The sequence below is a fragment of the Staurois parvus genome, unplaced genomic scaffold (assembly GCF_062004578.1).
Source record: "Staurois parvus isolate SC_StPar_1 unplaced genomic scaffold, SC_StPar_1.0 ptg000017l, whole genome shotgun sequence".
In the NCBI taxonomy this organism is placed as follows: domain Eukaryota; kingdom Metazoa; phylum Chordata; class Amphibia; order Anura; family Ranidae; genus Staurois; species Staurois parvus.
The window spans coordinates 10233428-10261215 of NW_028317813.1; the positions used below are offsets into that span (position 1 = coordinate 10233428).

At 40.6% G+C, this 27788-nt stretch overlaps 1 protein-coding gene across 3 annotated transcripts in view; it reads left to right on the forward strand.

Annotated features, from left to right (window-relative positions):
- TROAP (trophinin associated protein) overlaps positions 1 to 27788 on the forward strand; it is a 41153-nt gene that overhangs the window by 11300 nt on the left and 2065 nt on the right. For all 3 annotated transcript variants that reach the window (XR_016313060.1, XM_089679611.1, XM_089679606.1), the window contains exons 4-16: positions 4216 to 4376; positions 5683 to 5776; positions 6266 to 6369; positions 6460 to 6614; positions 7419 to 7483; positions 8208 to 8356; positions 8439 to 8523; positions 10062 to 10159; positions 12720 to 12836; positions 12992 to 13078; positions 22985 to 23047; positions 26199 to 26469; positions 26615 to 26796. Coding sequence is in view for 2 of the 3 variants with exons in the window: in XM_089679611.1 (XP_089535737.1) it covers positions 4216 to 4376; positions 5683 to 5776; positions 6266 to 6369; positions 6460 to 6614; positions 7419 to 7483; positions 8208 to 8356; positions 8439 to 8523; positions 10062 to 10159; positions 12720 to 12836; positions 12992 to 13078; positions 22985 to 23047; positions 26199 to 26469; positions 26615 to 26796 (1631 nt within the window). In the remaining variant the exon portion in view is untranslated. The remainder of the gene's footprint in view (positions 1 to 4215; positions 4377 to 5682; positions 5777 to 6265; positions 6370 to 6459; positions 6615 to 7418; positions 7484 to 8207; positions 8357 to 8438; positions 8524 to 10061; positions 10160 to 12719; positions 12837 to 12991; positions 13079 to 22984; positions 23048 to 26198; positions 26470 to 26614; positions 26797 to 27788) is intronic.

Below are 27788 nucleotides of genomic sequence, written 5' to 3' on the forward strand. Positions count from 1 at the left end.
TAAACAGATCGATGCTGCAGCGGAATGGCATTCCTGCAAAGAAACCCGCAATGGTTAACAATTAAACCATAACCGTATAATCGTAACTTGACAACAACAAAAAACAACTATTTTTGGTTTTTAAAACTTTAATTTTTTTTTTTTAAACTTTAACCAGATTGTAGGGTCTCTCAAAATGCAATAGCCAGTTTCCTGACTACCTAACATCTTTCGAGACCCTGTGCAATGTGTTGTGCTGTACCCTATACTAATCCACTAGTTTGTGTGTGTGTGTGTGTGGTAGTGACGGAAGCAGTCCTTGAGGCAGAGACCAGGTTGGCCAGGACAGGAGGGCAAAAAACATGGGTATCATGCCTAATTCCGTGTCTGCTACAGACACGACCATCTTCTTTGGGTTGGGGTACCAGGAATGGCATTGGGAAAATGCCTCTCGTGCAGCCAGCTAACTGCATCTGGGTTGGGGGTTTGGGCCATGGCACCTTCTGGATACAAAAGGGCCGTGATGATCTCTTCCTGGAATTTTAGGAAGGATCCACTATGTCCAGTTGCTTTGTAAAGCACAAAAGCATTATATAGAGCCAATTGAAATAAATAGACAGACACTTTTTTGTACCAGCGTCTGGCTTTTTCGGGATACTAAGTATGGCTTCATCATCTGGTCATTGAAGTCCACCCCTCCCATGTTAAGGTTATAGTCGTGGAAACAGAGGGGTTTATTTACTAAAGCTGGAGAGTGCAAAATCAGACTCACTTCTGCATAGAAACCAATCGGCTTCCAGGTTTCATTGCCAAAGCTTCATTGAACAAGCTGAGGTTAGAAGCTGATTGGTTTCTATGCAGAAGGGAGTCTGATTTTTGGACTCTCCAGTTTTAGTAAATAAACCCCGGAGGGTCTTCTCAACACCAGCTTCTGTGGGAGTTTGAATGGTCGTGTCTGTGTGAATGGAAGACAGGACGAATACATTCCGTTTTGTTCTTCCACTTCACTGCAAGCAATTCCTCATTTCTCAAGAAGGCTTTTTCCCCCTTTCTAAGATGGGTATTTACAAGCCGTTGGGGGAAGCCCCGGCGATTAGGTCGCACGGTGCCACATGCGCCAATACCAAGATAGTACAGATGTCTAAATAGTGGAACACTTGAATAAATTTGTCCACGTATAAGTGGTACTTCATATAGAAAAAGGAAGACACCAAGTCCCAAATTATCTTGCCACTGCTCTCCATGTAGTCTAGGCATCCGGGGAGCTCCATGTGACTATCTTTTTCCTCGTAAATCTGAAACGTATATGTATAGCCTGTTGCCCTCTCATAGGTCTTATACATCTTGACCCCATATCTGGCACGCTTGCTGGGGAACAATTGTTTGAATGCAAGGCGGCCAGAAAAACTGATAGACTCCTCAACACAGATATTTTGCTGGGGAGTATAGACATCTGCAAATTTTTGGTTAATGTTATTTATGAGGGCTGAATTTTGTGGAACCGGTCAAATTCAGGGTCACCCCGAGGACGACAAAGTGTATTGTCATTGAAATGCATAAGTCACATTCTATATTCTCATATCCATGCCTGGCCACGGCAGTAGAGAACACGGGCATGTGATGAATCGGGTCTGTGGACCAATACAACCGCAACTAATTTTTTTTAGTAATGCCCATGTCTAGGGTTAGGCCCAAAAAAAAATGTAAATTTGGAAACTGTAATAGGTTTCCATGCAAATGGTCTGGCAAGGTTTGAATTTGGGTTGGCAACAATACACTGTTGTGCATATAAATTGCTTTGATCCAAAATCCATGCATATAGATCTTCTGTGAAAAACCGCTCCAAAAAATCAAGGGGTAGTTAAATTTGCTATTTCCACCTGAATTCCAGGTTGGGCAGTGAATGGGGGAAGCACGGGTGCTGCAGAATTTGTGGGCTATCGGGAATTGCAAGCACATCCAGAAGGATACAAGGGGCTCTACGGGTCTGTGTGTGAATTCTTGGTGGCTGCAGGGCGCTACTTGTGCTAGCCACCGCGCCAGCTTGTACTGCACTTATGGGACTCGCCATGTCACCAAGTGATACTGCAATGCTGGTATGTGAAAGACCAGGATGTACTAGGCCTCTGGTGCTCGCCAGTTCACCAAATGGTAGCGTGGCACTAATATTAGCACTCTGCTGCATATGAGAATCCTCATGCAATTGGAACATGTCAGCAACCTGGGAACGGGGTCTGGTACAATTGACCTCTTCTTCATTGTGTGAGCCATCTGTCAGGTTGCTGCTGCTGTCTACAGGTTCGTATTCTGAGGCTGATTCTGTCAGTGAGGTTTTCCCTTTGCTCTCATCTGACATGCTCAGAATCCTGTAGGCCTCTTCACTAGAGTACCTTTCGTTGGACATTTTGGTCACTAAATTTATAGGTACCTAGTGCGACTCATGGGGAAAAACAGCAACTGGCTGTCAGGGACTGCCTGAACCGCTACAAAAAATTTTACCTGCAAGTGCTAACAGAGATCAGTCTGGATTCTGTGAACACTGCGGTTTTGTGTGCAATGTATCAAGTGACAGTGACCTACTACACTGCACTTGCTGGGGGAGGGGGTGGGGAGTTAAGCGTAGGGGCTAAAAGCAGGTGGTGGGGCTGATCCCGCTAATGCCGCGTTTTTGGGGGACACTATACTAATGTGAATGCTGGTATAGTGCTGATCTGATCAGATATTGATCCGTTTAGACACTCTACTAGCAATGGAGGTTTATTGTGTATGTGAGCATTTTCCTGGCAATCAAGGGGTTAAATGTGGTGATGGGCAATCTGGCCCTATCTGGAAGGGACGCTAACGCTAACTGAGGTCGCTGGTGACGCTAATACAGTGATCAGTAAAAAAAACAATGTACACTGTACTAACTGGGGGGCGGTCAGGGGGTTAAATGTGTCCTAAAAGTGTTTTAACTGTAATTGTGTGCTGTCTTACTCACCTGGATCTGCTTTCCTCTCTCTCTGGAACGTAATGTGCCCAGAGAGAGAAGTTTGCATCATTTCCTGTACCTGTGTAAATGTAAACACAGGTACAGGAAGATCTGTGATAGGGCAGGGATCAATTATCAGATCCAGGCCGAACATCACTGGCCTGAATCTGAATATTGAGCTCTTGGGCACCAAATGACGGCTCCGGCAGGTCAAAAAAATTTGCACATGATACTAGTGGTGTGAACAGGGCACAAAGAGAACAATTCGTTTTTCTGCATGTGTTCTGCAAGAGCACAGCAAAATCGATGTCTCTGCACCATGGTGTAAACAAGTTCTGAAGAGTGGAAGGGACGGATCTTCACACCCATCTTTTGTGACGTCAGAAACTGGAAGCAACAATGATTTTGTCACTTCCGGTTTCAGTTTGTTTACAAGCCGTTGCTAGCATGTACAGCATCTGATCAAACTGATCACGGTGTGGTCAGATGCTTTGGAGGCCAGATGAGAGATAGGGGGTGGAATACAGCAGTTCCCTCAAAAAAGAGAACCTGTCACGGCCCATGCTTATTCATCCCTTGTGATGGCAATAAAGTTGATCCAAAAAAAATAAAGATACATTGTAAGCGGAAAAAAAAAATTAACTATTTTAAAACACCCCCATGCTCAGACGAACACACATGTCTGTCCCACACGCATATGTATACAGAAATCTCACCACACATGAGGTATCGCTACGTACGTCTGAGCAAGAGCAATAATTCTAGCACCAGGCCTCCTGTGTAACTCTAAGCTGGTTACCTGTAAAGGCTTAAAGCGTCACCTATGGATAATTTAATGTACTGTAGTTTATTGAAATTCCATGGGCATGCACAGTTTGAAAGCATGACATGTTTGGAATCTATTTACGCACCGTAACTTGTTATATATTTTACAAAAAAATTGGATATTAAAGTGTTTGTGTTCACTAAAAATCATTAAAGTGTATTCTTTTCTAGCTTTTGAAAAACCGCTGCAGAAATATCGTATGATATAAAAAAAAAAATTGCAATACTCATTATTTAGGAATGTTTGTTTGTTTGAGGGTTCAAAGTAATTTCTAGCAGATTTTTTACATGTATGAGAGAAATGTAAGAGCTGGCCTGGGGGTCACGTGATTATCTTTTATGAAATCATGGTGATTGTTTTATTAGTTTATATACAGGAGTCATAATAATATAGAAAATTTTATCCGGAGCACAAGATGTGAGTATTCATGTTTCTTCAGGTGGTTCAGAGGTGGATTTTAAAGCTGATCCAGCTGCCTTGGCTAGCATCCTGTCAAATATTGGTGTGTCTGCTGCCCCTGTTGGCAAAGTCAGCTTGGCACAAAGGGTACCTATGAGAGCGTCATCAATTGCTCATCCACTCAACAGCTGCAGAAACCCGGTAAGAGAAGGAAGTTCCAGGACTCCAGACTTAAACTGCCTATGTTTTATGTTTTGAGTGTGTGGTTTTATTTATTTATTTTTTATTGCACTGTTGTGTCAAACTGTTCACTAGAAAGAAAGCATACGAGTGTTTATCAGCATCTATAACGCATCCCTGCAGCCTCAGAATGCATGTTATTATTGTCGCTCTATCTATTAAAAGAAAATTTTATATAAAACCTCAAAACAGCGCAAATATATAATAGAAATTAATAAATATACACTTCAGTGAAAAATTAAATAAATGCTAAAAAATTAAAATTAAGTCCCACTCCAAATCAATAAAGTGAAAAATAACAAAAAAATATTCATGAAAGTCCTTTTCCAAGAAAACTTTTGACCCATGTTTCCACCAAAATAGTGCTCAAATACCACACCGCACTCACCAGATATTGGTAAAAAAAAAACACCTTTTGGGGTTTTGATGGTTAAATATCTGGTGAGTGCGGTGTGATATTTGAGCACTATTTTGGTGGAAACATGGGTCAAAAGTTTTCTTGGAAAAGGACTTTCATAATTTTTTTTTTTTTTTTTATCTTTCACTTTATTGATTTGGAGTGGGACTTATTAATTTCTATTTTTTATTAATAATTTTTTCACCGGAGTGTATATTAATTTTTATTATATATTTGTGCTGTTTTGATGTTTTATATATTTTTTTTGGTGTTTACACTAATGAGCAGCAGCAGTATTTATTTAGCCTCTAATTTCACGGTTTTGGCGCTGGCGATTTCTTTATATAAAAGGAAACTTTTACTCAAATATGGAGGCTGCCATCTTTCTAAAAATATTAATTGTCCAGCTTTCTTTGGCTTCAGTGCTTACTTTTGGTTCTCACTTGGAAATTACCAGTGGCATTGAATGCAGTTCTTAATCTGCATGAAGCTGCTGGACCAGTATGACTGCCAGAGATCTCATACATTTTAGTAAGGAATGTGAATTATAACAGCTGGTGTACTTCCCCAGTACAGGCTTCTATCTGAATGCACTCTAATGCATGCATGGCACTTGTGTTACTGCATTGTGTGTTACTGCACCACAAAGATGTGAAGCTAGCCTCAGATTTAAAACTGTAAATTTAGGATTTCGTTGCATGTTGGCCTTTTTGACTTGTGCAGAGAGGAAAGATTGTTATAATAACTCGTAACATATTCTTTTTTTAAACTGAAGAGTGTGTACAATGTGTATGTGTAGCCTTTTTGTGCAACCAGGTTTTATTGAACATTGTTGTGTGCTGCTCATTTTTAGCACCTTGTTTTCTGTAGATGATCAGAAGCTCAATGTACACCGTGTCAAATAGCCACAGTGGGCCTGCTAATATGGATAGGATGTCCTGCTTTTCCAAGATGACTGTTAAAGGTATGTGGAATATGGTGCATGTAATGGGCAACGTATATATTTCAGGTAGATGATTAAATGTAATACATATGCAAATAAAGCCTCACTTTAAATTATAAATCCCATTATGTGCTTCAAACATAGCTTCATAAACATCTCTTTACAATCACACACCGTGTAGTATGTTTGTACCGCACAAGCAACTCTATCAGGGTTCATATAGTAGCAAGCCCCAGCATTTAAAATGATCTATGGCTGAGCCTTGGAGGTGATTATGACTGCTTTCCTTTTATTAAATAAAAAAATTGGTAATAAAATTAAAATCGTGGTAAGTTTTTGTTTTTTTCTGTATTTCACAAGCTCAATTGCTTAACTATCTTTTGTGAGTATTGTGTTTTCAGGAGAAATACGTTGTTTAGTTAGCCCAACCAGTGAAATAACCATCACTTGTTTTGGTGTACTGTGACTTTCCTAGTACTGCTTAGTCTAACAGTATTCATTGTCCTTTAGCTTATGAGCAAAAGCCCTTGTTTAGACTGCAGAATAGGAATCCTGTCCCTGAAACCACGGTAAAAGAGCCTGGAGGATTGAAAAAAGATGAGCTTTACCCACAGGTTTGCAAAATTTTACTTTGAGTGGTCTTCACTTTAATATATTTTTAAAATCTCCTAGTCAATAAAAATATGGTCTTTTGTTTCTTCTAGGAAAATCCAGTGTTACAGCAAATGAACACACGTCCACATGTGCCAACATTTGATAAAATCATTTGTTCATTCACCACACAAGAAGACAATTTAACAAAATTGACATCTCTTCCTGCGAAAACGGACAAGACCAGTACTGTACATACAACACCGCTGTATGATTTCTTTCTCAGTTTTCGTTTTCATAAGTACCGTGTTCATAAAAATAGCAAACCCTTACTAACTAAGCCTGAAGGCCATTTCCATCCCATAGTGAGCTTTACCTGTGTTGGCTTGTGTCGCTGATGTGCCCACATGTCATTATGAAGGTGTTTATAGCCAAAACAAAAAAGCTTTGCCGTTTATAGTTATTTAAAGTAGAACTATATTCAAACTTTTTTTTTTTTTCCCTTTTTGGATAGAGTAAGGGAGGGTTATAAGCCCTGTCGGATTTTTTTTTTTTTTTTCATCATCTCTTTCCCATTGTTGAGATTTTCCTTCACTTCCTGTCCCATAGCCAGATAGGAAGTGAGAGGAAATCCCTGCAAATTAAGAGAATTCCCTGGGGACCCCTAGGTCGCCAGAGCTAGTGCCCCATTGGAAGATTTACCCCCTATTTTCTGGGGACAAGCCAAAATTCTGGATTTCCTTTTACTTTCAATGATAATGGTAGTCAGGATAAATAGAGAGGGTTAATCTCCTCCTTAACGAGGGCACAGACCGCAATAAAAACCTGACGTGTTCTAATCCTTCTCCCCTCTATTCAAAATTAAACTTTTTTTTTTTTTTTTTTAAATTTTGCCTTTTAGTTATAGTTTAATTAAAGGCACTCTAAACACCACTAAACTAAACATTTATTTGGCCCTAGACCTTGTGAAATGAGCATTGTGTGTGCCTAGTTGTATGTGTTCTTCACTTTTTAAAACCATAGAGAAAATGTTATCTACTATGTTGTATACATTTTACCTATTGCATTCCAGGTGTGAGACCTCTTCCACAGAAGTAAATGGATCTGCAAGGAAAAGGGACTTTGAAAAAAATACAGGTAAGAGTTGAAATATGTTAAGTTCCAGGGTAGTGAGAGCATAAAGTACATATGTAGTTCACAGAGATATATATATATATATATATATATATATATATATATATATATATATATTTATTTATTTTTTAATGGAAGAATTTATACTCTGTCAGAATGGCTGCTGGGTGAATAAATAGAATCATCAGCAAATCGAAAGCTCCTAGCATACAGACATTTAGTTAAAGTGGTTGTAAAGGTTGAAGGTTTTTTACCTACATGCATTCTATGCATGAAAGTAAAAAAAAAAAACTTCTGTGCCCCCAGCCCTCTCAATACTTATCTGAGCCTCATCGCGATCCAGCAATGTGAATGACAGCTTTGGCTGTCCCAGATCTGTCTCCTCATTAGCTGAGACAGCAAGCAGAAGCCCTTGGCTCCCGCTGCTGTCAGTCACAGCCAATAAGCCAATGAGCGAGGGGGGCCAAGCCGCAGCTCCATGTGTGAAAGGACACACGGAGCAGCGGGTGCCCCCATAGCAAGCTGCTTGCTATGGGGGCACCTGACAGACAGAATGGGGCGAGGAGAGCCTGCAGGGGTCTTGACAAGAGGAGGATCCAGGCTGCTCTGTGCAAAATCACTGCACACAGCAGGTAAGTATAGATATGTTTTGTTATTTTACAAGAAAAGAAAAAATAATCTTTAGAATCCCTTTAAAGCATTGCGGATATTTCTTCTTTTTTTTCAGATACTAGTTCTGTAGATTTTGTGGCCGATTCCCAGGCTCTTGCCAGCATCCTCTCCAACACTGAAATGAACAATACCAATTGTCGGGAACTAAGCCTGGCACAGAGAATACCTATGCAGGGCAGAAGCTCCATGTTCAAGGGCGCTATGGTAAGATCACTACCAAAATAACATTTAGGTGTTTTTCAAAAGCCCAGTCTCATTAATGTATTCTTCATATTCTTATTTTTAGGCCTTGTCTGGAACTTTTCTGCCGCAGGTGACAACCCCAAAGCCTGCCTGTGGTCCAGTATCTAATGTGACAATGCAACTTAAAGGTAAGCTAACATTTCTTTTCCTGAACAAAAAAATCTTATCAATAAGAGGAGCAGTGACTGAGATTTATAATGAGCCAAAATACTAGTTACTTTATTGTCAATTAGTATAAACAATCAGTTCATACAATTGTTTTTCCTGTCTGTATTTCCCTTCAGCTTGAGTAAGCAACAAATGATTAGTTTAGTTTAGAGTTATCCTTTAATTGAGCCTCCTACCCTTCTAACAACCCACCCAAATCTTCTTGCATGTCCTGTCTCCTCAAAGACCTTCGCTATGCTGCCCACTGTAAGACCCTGAATGCACAGAGGAATGAATGGTGAAGAAGACGCATACCCTAGCCAGAGCTGTGCTTCTTCCTGTGGGCCTCGCTGTAAAGATCAAAGAGTAGTGAGGATATTTGTTATCTAAGATGCTGGTGTTTGGACTTACCTTGTGTGCTGTGGTGTTCTTCTGTCCTGCCTGTCCTTTTTATCAGGTCCACCAATCATTTGCTCCAATTTCCATTGCAAGGGTGGCCCATTGGCTTGCAGGGTCCTGTCAGAGCCAGGTTTACGTACATGCTTCTGGGAAGAGCACTACAGCCCTCTGAGGATGCCGTCTGAACATGGGTATCTTGTTTTCTTTGTCCTTTCGGACTGCCTGTGCACACTGGCACAATCAATGTCCTCACAACAGCCAATAGGGCATGCATACACAGCAGCAATACACTTGAAGAGACATGTAGTACAGTCTACAGGTTCACATTTATTCACATTTTGTGTGTTCCTGGAAATGTGGGGAAGCGGCACAAGAAATCAGAGGATGAGGCTGAACTATGAATATATTGTAAGTGTTCTGCAGTTTTTTAAGAAATGTATTGTTATGTGCGAAATGTATCTGTTCTAATGTGTTGCTTGAAGCAGAACTCTAGGCAAAACCTTATTTACATGTTCTTGTTGCTGAATTCCTTCTTTGACTGAATGTCATCCATCTTCTGGTTCACTCAGCAGTTGCTCTGAAATAGCCCATTTATTTTCAAATCAAAACTGTTAATTCTCTTTGGTTTGCTGTTTGTAAGAACAGTGATTGCTATGCCTTTTATTTCTCCAGCCACTGGTCTTGGCACAACCATTCTGTAGTTCTTTCTCCAAGAGGTATGATGTCGTTCAGCCCCACCTGCAGTGGTGGGTGGACCAAGACTAATGTATTCAATATGTACATGCCTAGTGTACCCTCCCACATTCACTAAAATTCACTGTGGTTGATGGGAACTATAGTTTCCTTTTACTGCTAAGAGAGGATATGATGTAATCCCTGCTGTTACACCTCATCCTTGGCAGAGCAGATGCTGTTATCTTTTGAATTTACAGAGATGAGGTCATGAAAATTCAGTTAGACTTTTCTCCTAAATGGTATAGATTTTCAAAATTATATTAACAGTTTAGTATAGGGGGGTGTACTAATGGGTGATTTTTTTTACTATCCTGGAGGTACTTCACGTGACAATTCTGTATGCTGATGTATGCTTGTTCACCTGACACCATCTTCTTTTCAACAGGGCTAACATTCAGTCCTTGTCGTGTTCCTCTAGAAATTAGTGACAAGAGCTCTGGAAGGCCAGCTAGGAGAGTGCTTCAGCTACAATCTTCCACTGTGGTTTGTATTCTGAAATAACCTGTGTGCTTTCTACATCTATGTTGCTGTAAATAATAGTCTCCTCTTGAGTATGCAGGAAGTTCTGCACATTTAAATCTCGGATACCATTAGTCAAAACATTAATCAAGAATTGAGTGATCCTTTCTAGAGATTAAATGCAGGGGAATGATTCATTTTAGGTGTTCTCTGAATGTCCCAGGGACCCACAGCTGGTACAAATCTGACAACATTGCAAAATCTGAAGCCAATATAATTTCCACTGATTTCTGGCACTTTTGAAAATATAAATAACTTGATCACTTGCAAATCCCTTTCTTATTGTGTTAAGGAAACCTCTACTACTGGTGACCTCTTCTGTGAAAATTAAATTTTTTTTTTTTGGCTGCTGATCTAGTGATTAACCGTTTCAATACCGTGCAATTTTACACCTTCCTGCCCAGGCCAGTTTTCAGGTTTCAGCGCTCTCACACTTTGAATGACAATTGCGCGGTCATACAACATTGTACCCAAACTAAAATTTTATCATTTTCTTCACACAACTAGAGCTTTCTTTTGGTGGTATTTAATCACCGCTGGGGTTTTTATTTTTTGCTAAATTAACAAAAAAAGACCAAAAATTTTGAAAAAAAAACACATTTTTCTTTGTTTCTGTTATAAAAGTTTACAAATAAATAATTGTTCTTCATAAATTTAGGCCGAGATATATTCTGCTACATGTCTTTGGTGAAAATAACCCAAATTAGGATGTATTTTTTAGTTTGTAGGAAAGTTATAGAGTTCACAAACTATGGTATAGATCTGAATATTGATCAATCCTGAAGTACTGACAGCCAATCTAATATCTTGAGGTCCAAGAATGTCAGAACAGTACAGATATCCCCCAAATGACCCCTTTTTGCAGAGTAGACAGTCCGACGTACTTCATAAGAGGCATGGCGAGTTTTTTGAAGTTTGTATTTTTTTGTCATAATTTTTCGGAAAATGAAAAAATTAAAAAAATTTATTTTCACTATTTTTTTTTTTTTTACATACAGTCACCAGTGCAGTACAGCGTCATCATATAACTGGCATGGCGGTGAACAGCGACACTGACTGGTGACAGTATGAAAAAAATATATATATATATTTTTTTTAATTTTTTTTTTTTTATTATATTTAATTTTTTATTACATTTTTTTATTTTTTTTAAGATTTTTTTTCATATTTTACTATGACCAAAATAGTACAATGTTACCATAGTAACACTACTACTTTGGGGAAGTGATCAGTATTTTTTTTTTTTTTTTTTACACAATTTGCTTATAGCAAAGAATTACTTTGCTATAAGCAAGCATTTACCTGAATGAAATCGATTCATTCAGCTTTTTTTTTTTTTTTTTTTTGTGCTTAGCTGTGATTTGGTCACAGCTAATCACATGACATGTGCATGTGATTAGCTGTGACCATTCACAGCTAGGCACTAGTATACAATGGATGGCATCATGAATGAAGCCATCCATTGTATACAACTGTCATGTGACCTGCTGTGATTGGTCACAGCAGGTCACATGGTACCGGCAACGGGAGCCGGTACTCGGATCTGTCATCGGCCGTGTCCGAGGTGCATGGGCGGTGACAGATCGCACTGCTGCGTCGCTCTGCAACCGCGCATGTGCGGGAGCACGCCAAATGGCGTGCACCCGGAAAGCTGCAGCGCTTTTCAAGCCGCCAAACGGCCATTGGCCGGGCGGCTAATGGTTAAAATACTTGGGTATACTTGTTCTTGGTCCATGACTATCAAGTGTTCTGACTTTAAACTGTCACTTTGCCTAATAAAAGCAAAGTGACGGAGTCTCTTTTCTTAGCCCACCCTGTGATCTGCTTATACTCTCCTCATTTCCTGTGCTCCTCCACCTCCTTGTTTGAGATGGGCGTTAGTGAATGTGTCATGCTGTCATGTTGGGGCTTCCTGTTCTGGCCTTTTAAAAGGAAAAAAAAAAAAAGAAAACTTTTTGCCTGGCTGTGTCTTGAAGCAGCTGTAAACACTCTCTCACTCCATTCTGTTTCATACAGCAGTGAGGGCAGGGGATGGAGCATTGTAATGATGTGACATGAGGCTCAGTACAAGAAAATTGTGAGCATGACATTCCTACTCCATGCTATATACAACGTAGAATTCGGAGATAAAAAAACCTCAGGACTAAACTGTATTTGAATGATCCTTTTTGAACTTTTTTTTTTTTTTTTTTTCTGTATAGAGCATGGAAGGGATAGAGCTCCCCCTTTTTTTTTTTTTTTTTTTTTTTAATACTATCTGGGGCTTTTTTAGAAGTATTTGAATTTGACCAGTTGACAGCATTCTAACAGACACGAAATGATTGAAATCTGTTTTGTCAGTAGCGCCCTTACTGCATTTTTCCCACCACTTGTTTGTCGTCTTTGACCTGTGTATTGCTTTGTATGCTTTTATAGGTCCTTTACTATATCTGCTGTAACTGGAAATGGTAATATAAAGCAATGTGTAAGCTTGAATAACCCAAAGGTCCATTACATTTTGTGTCATGTTCTACGTATGTTACAGAAGTTTTCCCAGCCATACTCTGTCACATCAAAGCAACCAGTGTTTCCGAAAACTCCAAGAGCGCTGGCACTAGAGAAAGCAAATAAGTGTCTCGAGTCTGATAAGACCGATGTTCAGGTATGTTGAAAAACATTAGGTAGATCATGTGATGGATGTTCTTTTTAATACATTTTACTTATTTTACATGCTTACACTCTTCTAACACCAAGCTGCTTTTTGGTGCTTTTTTTTTTTTTTTTTTTTTTTTTTTTTTTTTTTTCTTCTATATGTAGACTTCATCAAAAACGACTGTAAAATGGGCAGATGAGCTGTCACCTTCCCCCTTATCTGAGGTTTTATGTGAACAAGAACCGAATATAGTGAGTATGCCCTAGAGATCTCTTCTAAACAAACTGCTGGTTATTGGAATACAATTAAGCACATGCACCCACTTTTAGATGCATTTACATGAATTTTCTGCTCAAAAGGTGTGTGTGTGTTAAACACTTCTGTGTGTATGGACACAGGCTTACATAGAGGTGTCTTTTACAGACTGAAAAAAACATACTCTGTAAAAGCGGCATTTCTTAAGCTCTGTGAGTATGAGGCCTTATATAAATGAGCTTACCTGTCCTTTGAGGTGGATGCACTCGTTTTTTCTTCAGGCTTTTTTTTTTTTTTTTTTTAATTCAACTGGTGATCCAGCCAGTTACACACTGTTTGTCCTGGGGTGACAACGCTTACACCTTGTACTAGATCTGTGGAGGAGCTCCTGATTTAGGCTACCAAACTCCACCCTCTTTTCTCATCTCAATAACATTTTGGGAAGGTGTTATGTAGTCCATAGAATATAAACGTGCAGAGCTGATAACACTGCTTGGGATTTCAGTGCAGCAAAAGCAGCGTGTGTAGGAATTTACAAGCTCACTGGATTTTTGGCAGTGTCTTGCTGTACATGCAGCATTTTGCCCATACATACTTTTTAACACTGACACAGAAGTTGTCATCAATTTATTTATCTTGGGCATGGAGCAGAACATGTTTATTCTTTAACATGAGTACAGAATTATCATTTCCTATTTTTTTTGTTTATCTGCATACAAATTAACTTTGAGGATATGAAGGAATGTTTCTCAGCAACGCAAAGTTCTGGTTTTAGAGGATAGTTGTCCTGAAACTCAATCTATGTATATCTGTGTATTGGTATCACAATGCGTTTTTAAATATGCTTTATGAAGATTTTTTTTTTTGTGCCTGATTGTTTACCTCCATATTTTTTCCTGCAACAGGAACTATGACAATTTTGTGCTTTCGCTATTAACTGCATGTGGTTACAAATTCCTCCTGGGCTGGGGCATTGTTAACTAACTGGAGGATTACACTGTTGCCACCAACCCCCAAACCAGGCAGAGCATATGTGCCTCTCTTCAGGATAGTGCAGCAACAATTTGTCTGATGGGGCCTGAGCTTAACTCTTAAATTTTGCTTCAATTTGAAGAAAAAAAAACCTATAAGGAAGGGAGGAATATTTTTGCGTATAGTAGAAAAAAAGCACATTTGCATTTAACTGTGCTATTCTCTATCACCACTCCTCCATGCCAGCCATAGGTATATAAGCCATAGGATCATAGCCATTGTCCCAGTTAGTGTGAGTGTGTCCTCCTATTGAGATGGTTCTACCGGGATCACGGTTGCATCTACAGCCATGATCCCAGTACTGTTTTGTTCAACTGGCAGTTTTTATGTAAATGACTGCATCAATTACAGTAACTGTCTTCACGCCGGCCCTACCCTTTTTGGATTTCTAACTAATTCCCACAAAGGGGGAGAGGACCACTTTGAATAACATTGTGTCAGTCAGGACCTGTTATCTATGGATTTCACTGGGTGATTATGTATTTCTAATCTTTTGTCTCCCACCCTGACATCAGAAACCGGAAGCGTCAAGGATTTTGTCACTTCTGGTTTTGGTTTGTTTATTAATAAACCATTACGGGCTTGTGAAGCAGTTGATCAAACCGATCTCAGTTTGATCGGGTGCTTTAGAGGTCAGCAGAGGTCTCTTAGAGCCCAGATCTCTTCATAAGGAGGACCTGTCATAGCCCATGCTATCAGTGCTTGTAAGGCCTGGTGGAAAATTTTATCCCTATGGTAGCAGAAAGAACCATGATCGATTTTCTCCTCTCCTATGCCAGAAAGGCCATTACCATGACTTAGAAAAAAACCCACTCCGCCATCCCGCACTCTGTGGAAGCAATTGGTGAATAAGAGCTTACCATTTTGTAAAGATACCTACATTATTCAAGGCTGCCGAAGGAAATATGAAAGGGTTTGTTTCAAATGATTAGCAGAATCTGCTACAGCCTCCGCATTGGATAGTGTTTAGGACATGCTGAGGTTTCCTATATGAGCAATACCCGTTTAGTACTCTGCAGGGACATACTTTTTGGGGACATCCACGAGTTTGTGGATGCAACCTTGTCTTTTTTGTTTTTGACGGGGCGAGCCTTACCCTTGTGTTCCAAGTAATGCCCTTGGCTGCTGTTTTATTGTCTGGATAATCTCAACATATAGCCCAAGGGCCAATTACTTGTGGTTTTGTTATGTCATGTTCATGTGACCTTAACTAAGTTTTTGAGAACAATAATTCTAGCACCAGACCTCCTGTGTAACTTTAAACTTGACACCTGTGCAGGCTTATAAAGCATTGCCTCTGGATAATTTAATGTACCATAGTTTGTCGCCATTCCACGGACATGCACAATTTTTTAAAGTATTTGGCATCTTTTTACTCTGTTTAACAGTAACATATATATATGTTATATCTCCAGCGCATCTGCTAAAAATGTATTTATATACTGTGTTTGTGTATATATTAGAGTATGTGCGTGTTTTGGGAGTTCTAAGTAATTTTTGTAATACTGGATCTAAAAGTTCCACCATGTCATTTATTGCTTCCCTTTTATCAGGGAGACCTTCTGGTGATGTCAAGTATGTCTAATTGCATGACCCAATCTTCTTGGGGCGATGCTGTCTGGACTAAGCACTTGACCCAAAACCCTAGTCCTAATGGATATTTGTGTTCACTGTCAGCTAGGTCTGTTATATATGGCTTTACGCTATTGAGTTTGGCCGATGCATTTCATCAAATTTCTAAGATAAGTTTTCTCTCCATCCACATGTGAAGGATCCTGTGGTTTAAATGTTAGCCACCTGAATTCTCATGCTAGAAACACCATTGAAGATGAATTCCTGTTTGGTCCCTCCTAGATAAGCACATCAAGGAGATCACAGGGAGAAAAAGTGACTTTTTGTTCTAAAAGGTTTGCACCTCTACCAGTAGAATGTTTATTCCTGAAGATAGGTAATATTCCTTTCATCTCTTTGTCAAGTAAAAAGTTAAGTCTAAGACTGGAACATACATTGTAAAAAGTCATGTCCCTTCAAACCAGTAAAGACCGGTCCCAAGGATCCTTTCCCAAATATGGGGTGCCTCCACATATAAGACTGTGGGGGATGAAGTCTGTCAACCTTATGGTGCCAGAAAATCTCAGATGCCTGGCTCCATAGTGTCCTCTCCAGGGGCTACAAACTGGAGTTTCGAACTCTGTCTCCTCCACTCTTGGAGTATGTAAACCCAACATTTCATATTCCTGATATGTGCCTGCTGTATTATGTACTTGAATGAAAACGTATCCTGCTATCTTCTTTGCTTCCATTTTGTGTGAAATCCCTAGTGTTCCTGCCAGTCCCTCTGATTTCCTATTAAAAACTTACCACACTATGCATGAGAGCACAGCGTGGCCAGTTCTCTAGCTGTGCTGGGAACTCTGTGTGCTCTCTTCCTATGATCAGACTTCTGCTGACACAGAAGTCTACTCATACATTTTTATGGTTACCAAACCAAAGTGAAGGGTCTGTCACATGGTCTGGATTTGTTGATGCTCAACTTGTTCCTAGGGGTTCAAAAGTGCCTCATGGAAAATGCCAGGCCAGTCATTGCCTCTCTTCTTCTAACCCAATCTCAATAGACATCTGTTTATTCTTGCATATTCCCATTTTCCTGTCTCGTCAGTGCTACCAGCTTTTTTGCAATGGGCAATCTGCATTACCAATACTTCTCTTTTGGCCTGTTCACAGGCACCCAAGTTTTTATGAAGGTGTTTGCCCTGTTCTAACCTGTTTAAAGGATTAGTTCCCTGTTAAGAGACAGCCCCCTGTCTATATTAGCCAACATCCAACAAACAGGACAATCTCTCTGTAGAGCTATGGTTGGGTCCTCGGTCTGAAAAAGTAATCGCTGGATCTTTCTCAAATTAGAGTACCTGGGCCTGACATTAGACACAGCCCTGCCACAGAACAAAAATTTCAGTCCCTCTGATCTCATTACCAGGGTTGTTTGGGCCCAGAAGAATCCTTCAATTCGTGTCTGCATGAGGGTCTTGGGTCTAATTGCTGCCACCTTAGAGATTGTGCCATATGTCCATTTTCAATCCTCACCTTTGCAACTTGACATTTTAGAAACATGGGATGAACAGTGGGTCCTTGGACTGTCTCATGTGTTTGATCCCCCAAGTCCTGACACTCTATTGTGGTCAGGAAAACCCTTCCTTCTAAATATATGGAAGGTCCTTATGATGGAGAGCAGTCTGTTGGGCTGGGGAGGAGTCCCGAATATCCTCTCAGAGCTAGTGACTTGGTTGTTGGATGACGCTCGCCTTCCCCTTAACATTTTGTAGTTCAGAGCAATTGGTTATCTCAGGATATGTTGTTGGGAGGACACTCGATGATCCAGTTGGACACTGCTACCAAACATTGCTTACGTTAACCATCAAGGAGGCATTAGAAGTTGCATTGCTCAAAAGAAAGCAGACTTGATTCTCTCTTGGGCAAAATATTATGTTCCAGCCCTGTCCGCGTCCACATCCCAGGAGTGAAAAAATTGTCAGGCAGGTTTTATTAGTTGACACTGTCTGGATCCGGAGGTATAAGGTGTTTCAATTTCCAATCCGATTGCCCAGTTTGAACACCAAACTGGACAGGTTTGTTTTATGGTCCAGGGACCCTTGGGCATTTGCAGTGGATGCTTTGGTGATGCCGTGGGATCAAGTCAACCTGATCTACATCTCTCTGCCCCTCCAGATTCTTCCTCGTCTGTTCTGCAGAATAGAGATGGGGGCATTGTGGTGATTCTTGTCGTACTGAATTCACTTAGCAGTATGTGGTACACAGACATGCTGAAGCTTCTGGCAGATGCTTCCTGGGCCATTCTGGATTAGTAGGATGTGGAACACAGACATACTGAAGCTTCTAGCAGATGCTTAGTGGGCCCTACTGGATTATCAGGACCTTCTATCCTAAGAGTTAGTGTGCCATCCTGTTTTTTTTGGTTGCTTGCTTTAATGGCATTGCTATTAAACCTTTCCCACCGACGTCACACAAATATGCAGCCTCACAGAACTGGGCTTTTTTCTGTGGGGTCGCATATTTGCGTACCTGTCTTTGTGCTGGGAGCATGCCGTACAACGCGCTCCCAGCACAAAGACTGGGGGGTCTCGGGAGTCCCAGGTCCCGATTGTTAGAACAGGACCCAGGGCTCTTAGTTTCTGGGTCAGATGATCGTTGTGACAGCCTCTGATTGGCTATTGCAGTGATCAGTCACTGTGAAGTTAACCCCCCCCCCCCCCCCCCCTCCTTGGTTTTATTTATCTCTGAATGGAGGAGAGAGATACCTTGTATCTCTCTATCTCCTTGCAGAGGGGGAAAAACATTTTGTAAAAAAAAAAAAAGATAAATGAATATAAAAGAAAAGACAAAATTTAGTGCCACTATTAGTGTTTGGCTGAAGGTCAGGATTTTTACATTTTTTTTTTTTTTTTTTTGGTATCCGTGTCAGTTAGTGTCAGTGTGGTTTTAGGTGAAAAAAAACAAAACAAAATGCGTACTATTGTTTCTGGGCTGTAGTACAGGTACAAACAACAAATACACATATATAGTATCGCTGCAATCATCAAGAGCTAGAAATTTTTTTTGGGTTGTTCTTTTGGTGGTAGGTTATGGTAGTGACAAGAAACACACAGCTAAATTTAAAAATTTACTATTTTGGACCAGTTTTTCTTTTACAATAAAAAAAAGAAAAAAAAAAAATCGAGATATCCATTGCCATTTACCACCAAATGAAAGCCCAGTTTGTCCTGAAAAAAAACAAGTTATAATTCACCTAGATGTACAAAGTAGTTGTGGTGATATGTACGGTTTTACTAACACATGTCAAAGTTGTAAAATTTTACTTGGGCTTTAAGATTTGTTTTACTCTGTGGCGTGAAGGGGTTAAAGTCATAGTCCGGTGGGACCTGGTCACCCCCTACCCTCTTGAAGGCTATAAAGTCAACTTCTTGAAAAATCTACCATCTGGAAGACCTATTTTGCTTGATGCGAGTTGAGGAACTTTTGTCAAGGGAAGTACTTGTATTCTGTCTTGCCACTAGTCCGGACTGGATCAGCATCTGGCCCTGAGTACAATTAAGGCAATTCCCAGCATTGGCCATTCTAACTCCTTGCTTAAGGCCTTTGTTCAGGGAATAGCACACATGTTATTCCACCTCTGTCTCCTTGGCACCTTTTTATCTAGTTTTCTCAGTTCTTCAGAAACTTCCTTTTGAATCTATTGGTAATATCTCCCTGTCTGACCTCACTCACAAGATGGCTTTTCATGTTGCTATCACCTCTGCGGGGTGGTTTCTGAGTTTTAAGGAGCCATTCTTAGTGTCCTACAAGGTTATTTTGAGGCCTAAAGCCTCCTTCCTCCTAAAAGTGGTCTGTTCATTCTACCTTAACAGGACATTTGTCATTTCTGCCTTGTGTGAGGATGAGATAAATATGTCATGCTTGCCAGCTAACACATTACCATTAGCCTTTTCCGCTGAAAATGCATTTGGCATGTTTCTGCTCTCTTGCTGCCATCCACTACTGAGACACAGCCACAGGAACATGCAGAGTACCTAGATTGTAGCAGCTCATAAATCCGAACACGAAAAACCCCATTCTTTCCACACTCCATTCCTGGAACACTCTACTGGGGATCCCATCACTTTGCAATGACGGTTCCCAGTTGCAAGAGAGCTGGAACAAAAGGGCATAATGGCATGCATTCTGCAGACAGCCTAAAGGAAACTTATTCACTGCTCAGGGTGATAGGTGTTCCTGTTCCCAGAGCAATGTACTAAGATGATCCCCCGCATCTGACTCTAGTTCCCTATCAGTTGTACACCATGTGACTTGTCTGACAAAAGCAGATTTTTCTTCCAGTGTCTAAATTCATCTGAAGACTTTCAGTGCTTCTAGAATCTTAGATGGACATGAGGTGTTTATGACCTCTGGAAACCAATTCCCCATGACTCTGTTTAGGAATGGAGGGGAAGGAGGTGAAATCTTCTTTACTTCAGGATATTATGGAGGAATGTATTAAGGATGCTGATTTTGTAACATACTACAGAGGATTTTCCTTCCCATGCGTTTTATAAAGTTCAAACTGCGGCTTCAGTTCAAATGCCCTCTAATGTGGGACCAAGCTGCACTGTGTGTAAATAGATGCACACACCCCAGCTTGGAATCGAGCCCACATATGTGCACTCATAGCAAGCGAGTGTTGGTGGGGGACTCAGAATAGGAGGTCCCGGGACTGGTCTGTGCAATACCAGGACAACATTGCTCTCCCAAGACTCCAGCAACTGGTCCCCTCAGTCTCCAGACATTTACAGAGTGTTAAAAGTAGAGGGGATGCTACATTGTGGTACAGAGGGCCCTGTCCCAACTTTTTTTGAGACGTGTAGCTGCCATCAATTTCAACATTTCTTTATTAATTTTTTTTTTTTTTTAACGCAGAGGCCCTAGGGAATAAATTGGTGGGTGTTGCAATGTTTATGTCACACGATATTCACGCAATGGTTTTTCAAATGCAATTTTTTTTTGGGGGGGAAAAACACTTTTTTCATACACAAAATAGATACCAAACATCATATCATAGAGGCAGAAAAAGACTGGAAGTCTGGGGATAGGAACTGTAGGATGGAAGAGTCTGGGGATGGGAACTGTAGGATGGAGGAGTCTGGGGATGGGAACTGTAGAATGGAGGAGTCTGGGGATGGGAACTGTAGGATGGAGGAGTCTGGGGATGGGAACTGTAGGATGGAGGAGTCTGGGGATGGGAACTGTAGGATGGAGGAGTCTGGGGATGGGAACTGTAGGATGGAGGAGTCTGGGGATGGGAACTGTAGGATGGAGGAGTCCAAGGATAGAGATGGCAGACAAAGAGGAGCTCTTGTGCTGTGACTTCTTACTGTGGTGTCAGTGGGGCTTACAGGTGAGATTATCATCATGGAGTCCTCCAGGTCATTCATATCAGAGGTAGAGGAGTCCCTGTGCTGTATAGATTGCAGGATTGGGGGTCTTATGGGCCCAGTCTACCCTCCTGGTGTCCAGGGCTGGGAATGTCAGGTTGGAGAGGTTCCTGTGCTGTGACTATTCACTACAGGTGAAACTCCAAAAATTAGAATATTGTGCAAAAGTTCATTTATTTCAGTAATGCAACTTAAAAGGTGAAACTATTATATGAGATAGACTCATTACATGCAAAGCAAGATAGTTCAAGTCGTGATTTGTCATATTTGTGATGATTATGGCTTACAGCTCATGAAAACCCCAAATCCACAATCTCAGAAAATGAGAATATTACATGCAATCAATAAAACGAGAATTGTACGTAGAACAATATCGGACCTCTGAAAAGTATAAGAATGCATATGTACTCAGTACTTGGTTTGGGCCCCTTTTGCAGCAATTACTGCCTCAATGCGGTGTGGCATGGAAGCTATCAGCCTGTGGCACTGCTGAGGTGTTATGGAAGACCAGGATGCTTCAATAGCGGCCTTCAGCTCTTCTGCATTGTTCGGTCTCATGTCTCTCATCTTTCTCTTGGCAATGCCCCATAGATTCTCTATGGGGCTCAGGTCAGGCGAGTTTGCTGGCCAATCAAGCACAGTAATCCCACAGTCATTGAACCAGGTTTTGGTGCTTTTGGCAGTGTGGGCAGGTGCCAAGTCCTGCTGGAAAATGAAGTCAGCATCCCCATAAAGCTCATCTGCGGAAGGAAGCATGAAGTGCTCCTAAATCTCCTGGTAGACGGCTGCGTTGACCCTGGACTTAATGAAGCACAGTGGACCAACACCAGCAGATGACATGGCTCCCCAAATCAACACAGACTGTGGAAACTTCACACTGGACTTCAAGCATCTTGCAGTGTGTGCCTCTCCATTCTTCCTCCATACTCTGGGTCCTTGGTTTCCAAATGAGATGCAAAAGTTGCTCTCATCAGAAAAGAGGACTTTGGACCACTGAGTAACAGACCAGGTCTGTTTTTCTTTAGCCCAGGTAAGACGCTTCTGACGTTGTTTGTTGTTCAGGAGCGGCTTGACAAGAGGATTACGACATTTGAAGCCCATGTCCAGGATCCGTCTGTGTGTGGTGGCTCTTGCTGCACGGACTCCAGCCTCAGTCCACTCCTTGTGAAAGTCCCCAACACTTCTGAATGGCCTTTTCCTGACAGTTCTCTCCAGGCTGCGGTCATCCCTGCTGCTTGTGCACCTTTTTCTTCCACACTTTTCCCTTCTACATAACTTTCGAATAATGTGCTTTGATACAGCACTTTGGGAACATCCAACTTCTTTTGCAATTACCTTTTGAGGCTTTCCCTCCTTATGGAGGGTGACAATGATGGTTTTCTGCACAACTGTCAGGTCAGCAGTCTTTCCCATGATTGTGATTCCTACTGAACCAGACTGAGAGACCATTTAAAGGCTCAGGAACCCTTTGCAGGTGTTATGGCTTAATTAGCTGATTAGAGTGGGACACTTTGAGCCGAGAATATTGCACCTCTTCACAATATTCTAGTTTTCTGAGATTGTGGATTTGGGGTTTTCATGAGCTGTAAGCCATAATCATCACAATTTATGACAAATCACGGCTTGAACTATCTTGCTTTTCATGTAATGAGTCTATTTCATATATTAGTTTCACCTTTTAAGTTGCATTACTGAAATAAATGAACTTTTGCACAATATTCAAATTTTGGAGTTTCACCTGTATACCGGTGAGAGGCCTCTTTCCAGGCAGAACTAGATGGCATAGCTAATCTTTATTCTAAAATACTAATTATTATAGTCATCTAGCTATAGCATCACGTGTTCATTTGTTAATCTAATCAATTTTTATTTATTTTTTGTGTGTAGAAAGAAGTAGCTATGCGGTTATTTTTAGATTGTGAAGGGGCGGGAGACACTGAAAAGAAAAAGGTAATGTGTTTTTCCCTTTTTATAACAAACATTTTGTCAGTGTTGCCCATAGTAGCAAGTTATTGTCAACTTGAGGATGTTTACAGAAAATGTTGACAGGCTAATTGGTATACTTCATTGGTAAAATATAAAGAGACCTTGTACTCTAGAGTAAAGTTTAGATGACCTGTAGCTTTTCATCTGTTGTGAAACTAAGCCACTGAACGGCAGGACCTGCACAGTCATTTATTTTCCAAAATCAGCAAGGCTCCGGTAGACATGGCCTCTGTCCAAGCAGGTTTAATTGGTTTGCTTGGATTTAATATTTTAGTCATGTAGGAGTATGGTACTTGTTTACATAAGCTGATGGGAATTGCATCTACTCTGTCACGAGAACAGGCAATTTCCATTCCTTTACAGACCAATGTATGTTAGTTGTGATTTATGCAGTTCCACTGCTTTTTCGGATAGTTTAGAAAACTGACAAGTTGCATCCAGTTAATCCTTACTCTTGTTTTCTAACCTTCCCTCAATAGGATAGCTAATTTCAATATTTCTATCAATCATTATGTTCGAGAAAGCAGTAAGCATTGGTAGAGTTTTAGAAATCATCCTTCAATGACATGTTTAATACCAATTAAAAACACAATCCACCCCTTTTGTGTAGAAGTATGTTCCCAATGAAAACCAGGTAATACAGCCTTCACAAACTTCATCTCTGATTTCTAATGCCTTCACATACCTAAGATCTCAAATTCTATACAAAAAGAAAATGTGTGTGTATACAGTTGTGCTCAAAAGTTTACATACCCTGGCAGAAATTGTGAAATTGTAGCATTGATATTGGAAATATGACTGATCATGCCAAAAAATGCTCTTTTATTGGAGGATGATGATCATATGAAGATATTTCTTATCAAATAGTTGTTTGGCTCCTTTTTTAAATCCTAATGATAACAGAAATCACCCAAATGGCCATGATCAAAAGTTTACATACCCTGGAATGTTTGGCCTCGGTACAGACACACAAGGTGACACACATGGGTTAAAATGCCAATTAGAGGTTAATGTCCCACATCTGTGGCTTTTTAAATTGCAATTAGTGTCAGTGTATAAATAGTCAATGAGTTTGTTAGCTCTTGGGTTACGTTCACACTAGCGTTGTGTGCAGGCGGCAGAGAGGTGTTTGGGAAGCGTTTTTACCGCTTCCCAAGCGCCTCTGCCAATTCTGCACATTAGAGCACATGGTGCTGTTCTAACGGGAGCGTTTGCATCGTGTCGCGGCAAAATGGACGCCTCTGGTCGAGTCAGGAGGCGTTGAAGCCTCCTATTCTCGTCTATGGTGCTGCTCCGCAAATGCCCGGCCGGTTGCGACGCGCTTGTGCTTTTTCCAGAGCAGCCTATATTTCTTTTGAGGTTGCCTGTGGGTTTTTCTTTGAGTCCCGGACAATTCTTCTGTCAGTTATGGCTGCCATCTTTCTTGGTCTACCTGACCTTGGCTTGGTATCAAGAGATCCCCGAACTTTCCACTTCTTAAGTGATTTAACAGTACTGATTGGCATATTCAAGGCTTTGGACAGCTGTTTATGTCCTTTTCCATCTTTATAAAGTTCCATTACCTTGTTAGGCAGGACGTTTGACAGTTCTTTTCTGATCCCCATGGCTCAGTATCTAGCCTAGTCGATGCTTCCACGTAAGAGCTAACAAACTCAATGACTATTTATACATTGACACTAATTGCAATTTGAAAAGCCACAGATGTGGGACATTAATCTCCAATTGGCATTTTAACCCATGTCTGCACCAAGGCCAAACATTCCAGGGTATGTAAACATTTGATCAGGGCCATTTGGGTGATTTCTGTTATTATGATTTAAAAAGGAGCCAAACAACTATTTGATAATAAATGACTTCATATGATCATCATCCTCCAATAAAAGAGCATTTTTTGCCATGATCAGTCATATTTTCAATATCAAAACCAAAAATTCACGATTTCTGCCAGGGTATGTAAACTTTTGTGCGTGTGTGTGTGTGTGTGTGTGTGTGTGTGTGTGTGTGTGTGTGTGTGTGTGTTGTATAAAATATATATATTTAATATAGAATTTGAGATCTTAGGTGTGCCCAGATTCCATGGGGAATCTGTTCTTGCGCAAAGAGTATGGGATTGCGTTTTTTTTTTAATGGGTATTAAACACATTATTAAAGGATTTCAGCAGCAGAATGCTGATGCTATAGGAGATAAGAACCTCTTCTTGTGATTCTCCTGTGAAACCTGTCATCTAGGGCAGCTGAGCTCTTTTCTATGTCCTGCATTCAAAACCACTGCAATACTTTAAACATGCTTGTGACCATTTAAAGCTGAGATTTACTTAATATTTTTTTTTCATGTAATTTTTTTGCTCTGCAGCACCAGGGATGACCTAACTTACTTTTGAACTATGTCTGGCTATTGCATCGTGTAGAAATCTTATTTCCACTGATTATCTTCCAGCACTTCTGAGGTCAACATCAGTCGGGGTGTGTGTGAAAGAGTTGCATCGCTCACCCACTCGTTTCACCCATCTCAAATGAAAAAAAGTGGCTTTCTTAATTTATCTGTCCTCAATTCACAGAACTCTTTGCTTTCTGGGAAAGGTAGTATGAGTTCTGTGAATAAAGGAAATAGATAGAAGAGGTAGGTGAATGGTTCAGTGCTTTCACACTGGCAGTGGCCGATGTAAGATCAGTGCTCTAGGAAGAAGATTTTTACACTATGGGCCAGCCAGCCATGGGACACTTTGTCGTAAGTTATGTCCATGGTACTGCATAGTGGGGAAAAAAACATTATATATTCTTAATATATATATTATATATTAAGAACTAACTTCAGCTTTAGAATTGTGGGTCCAATAAAATAAGCAAGCAGGGAACTTGTAAATACTTTCCATTTTGTACCTAAATAGTGTGCAGACATCTACCAAGACATAGTAAATTGGCATCACTTCACTGTCCTCTTCATAATAATGGTGCTAAAAATGATATAGAGTACCAAATGAAAACCTAACAAAAGAATCCTTAACTTGTGCTATTTTTTGTCATGTAGACCTGTTAGCCTAACTGAACCTGTTTTTGCCTTGATTTGCATTACTACAGATTTGTAAACTTTTTTTTTTTTTTTTTCTTTTTATAGGAACCCACTGCAGTCTCTAATCTTTTGATCGTATTAGAACATACTCCAACAAGTGCACCAGAGCAGAAAGCATTGGTCCAACCTGATGCTCACAGGGCTAATGTTGGGGATTCTCAGAATTTTCAATTGCACAGTCAAATGCACCTTGCACCTTCATTACAGCCAAGTGTCAGTGATTCCTCTTCCAGCATTGTGTCTGGTATAAAATCCACTGTGCCACTTTCTTTTCTTGCTCACCCTGCTGTACAAGCCCTGCAGACCTGCACCTTGGGTAAGAAATAAAATGGTACCATCTTTAAGGGATGTGAATTGTACTGTGCTATACAGCAATTTGTAAACACAGTAATTTGTAATGGTTTGATCCAAGCTAACAATTTGGTAAATTAGTATCTATGTCTTTTATCCTTTTTATATAGGTCCTTCCTCTTTACCTGATATTGCACGATTACGATTACAAGCTGCAGTGTCTGCCAAGCAGAGGTTTTGGGAAGCTCGTCTTGATGAAGAATGTGCTTTCTATACAGCTCAATGTGTTTCTGGCTCAATTAGAAGTTGTAGGGACCCTGTATCTCTCTTTCTAGAGAAACAGGAAGACATGGTGAGTAATTTGCATTGCTCAAAGCGGACATGTTTTATGTAGTAAAACGTAATAAATGTGGGTTCATATTGGTGGTCTTCCATACTCTGGCAGTGGAACCCTGGTGTCTGAAAGCCAAAGACATGCTGGTGACGCATTTGGATTGAGAGGTCACGTGAAAGGGTGAATCCTCACCTGCAGAAGAATAGGCCTGAAAAATAGCCTAGTGATCCTGTCGAGTAATGGTGGCCCCAGACAGAGGGAATCTTTTTGACCACCCTCAGAATGACAAAGAATTCTGTCTTGTGTAAAGCCATATGGTCAAGGTATGCTTTAAAGAAGAAATCTGGGAAAAAATGTTATTTTCTCATGCAGTGGGGCTGAGCCCACACTGCATGGGTTAAATGCTCGTTTTTGTCTAGGGGTTCGGATAGATACATACATACATACATACATACATACATACATACATACATACACTTAAGCCGCCAATCACAAGACTGGTCACGCCGCACTCCCTCCCCCCACGCTTGCGGTCTTGTATATGGGCTGTTCCTGACGTCATCGTGTCTATAGACCAGCCCTGGACGTTAGGATGGCAGGAACAGTCCACCGCTGTGGTTTCCCAGAGGATAGGACAGGGTAAGTATAGCTTTACCCTGTGTTCCTGGACAAAACAAGCAGTTAACCATTGCAGTGCAGGCACAGCCCCACTGCATGGGGAAATTAAACATTTTAACTGAAGTCCTGCTTTCAGGCAAGCACCACATCCAAGTGTGGAAATCAGTCTCTCCCCTGATTAGAGTGAGAAAGACAAACAAAATTTAGGTAGACTAATGTGTACCTTGGGAGTTAACGGGGAAGCAGAGAACATCCTTTTCCTGAAAGTTGTATAAGGGAAAAATCATAATTTCTGAAATTCTCCGGGCAACAGCAGCCAAGAAGGCCCACCTTTTTGTGTGCTTCCTATCAGTGCCGCCAGTCAGTGCCAGTCAGTGCCATCTATGAGTGCT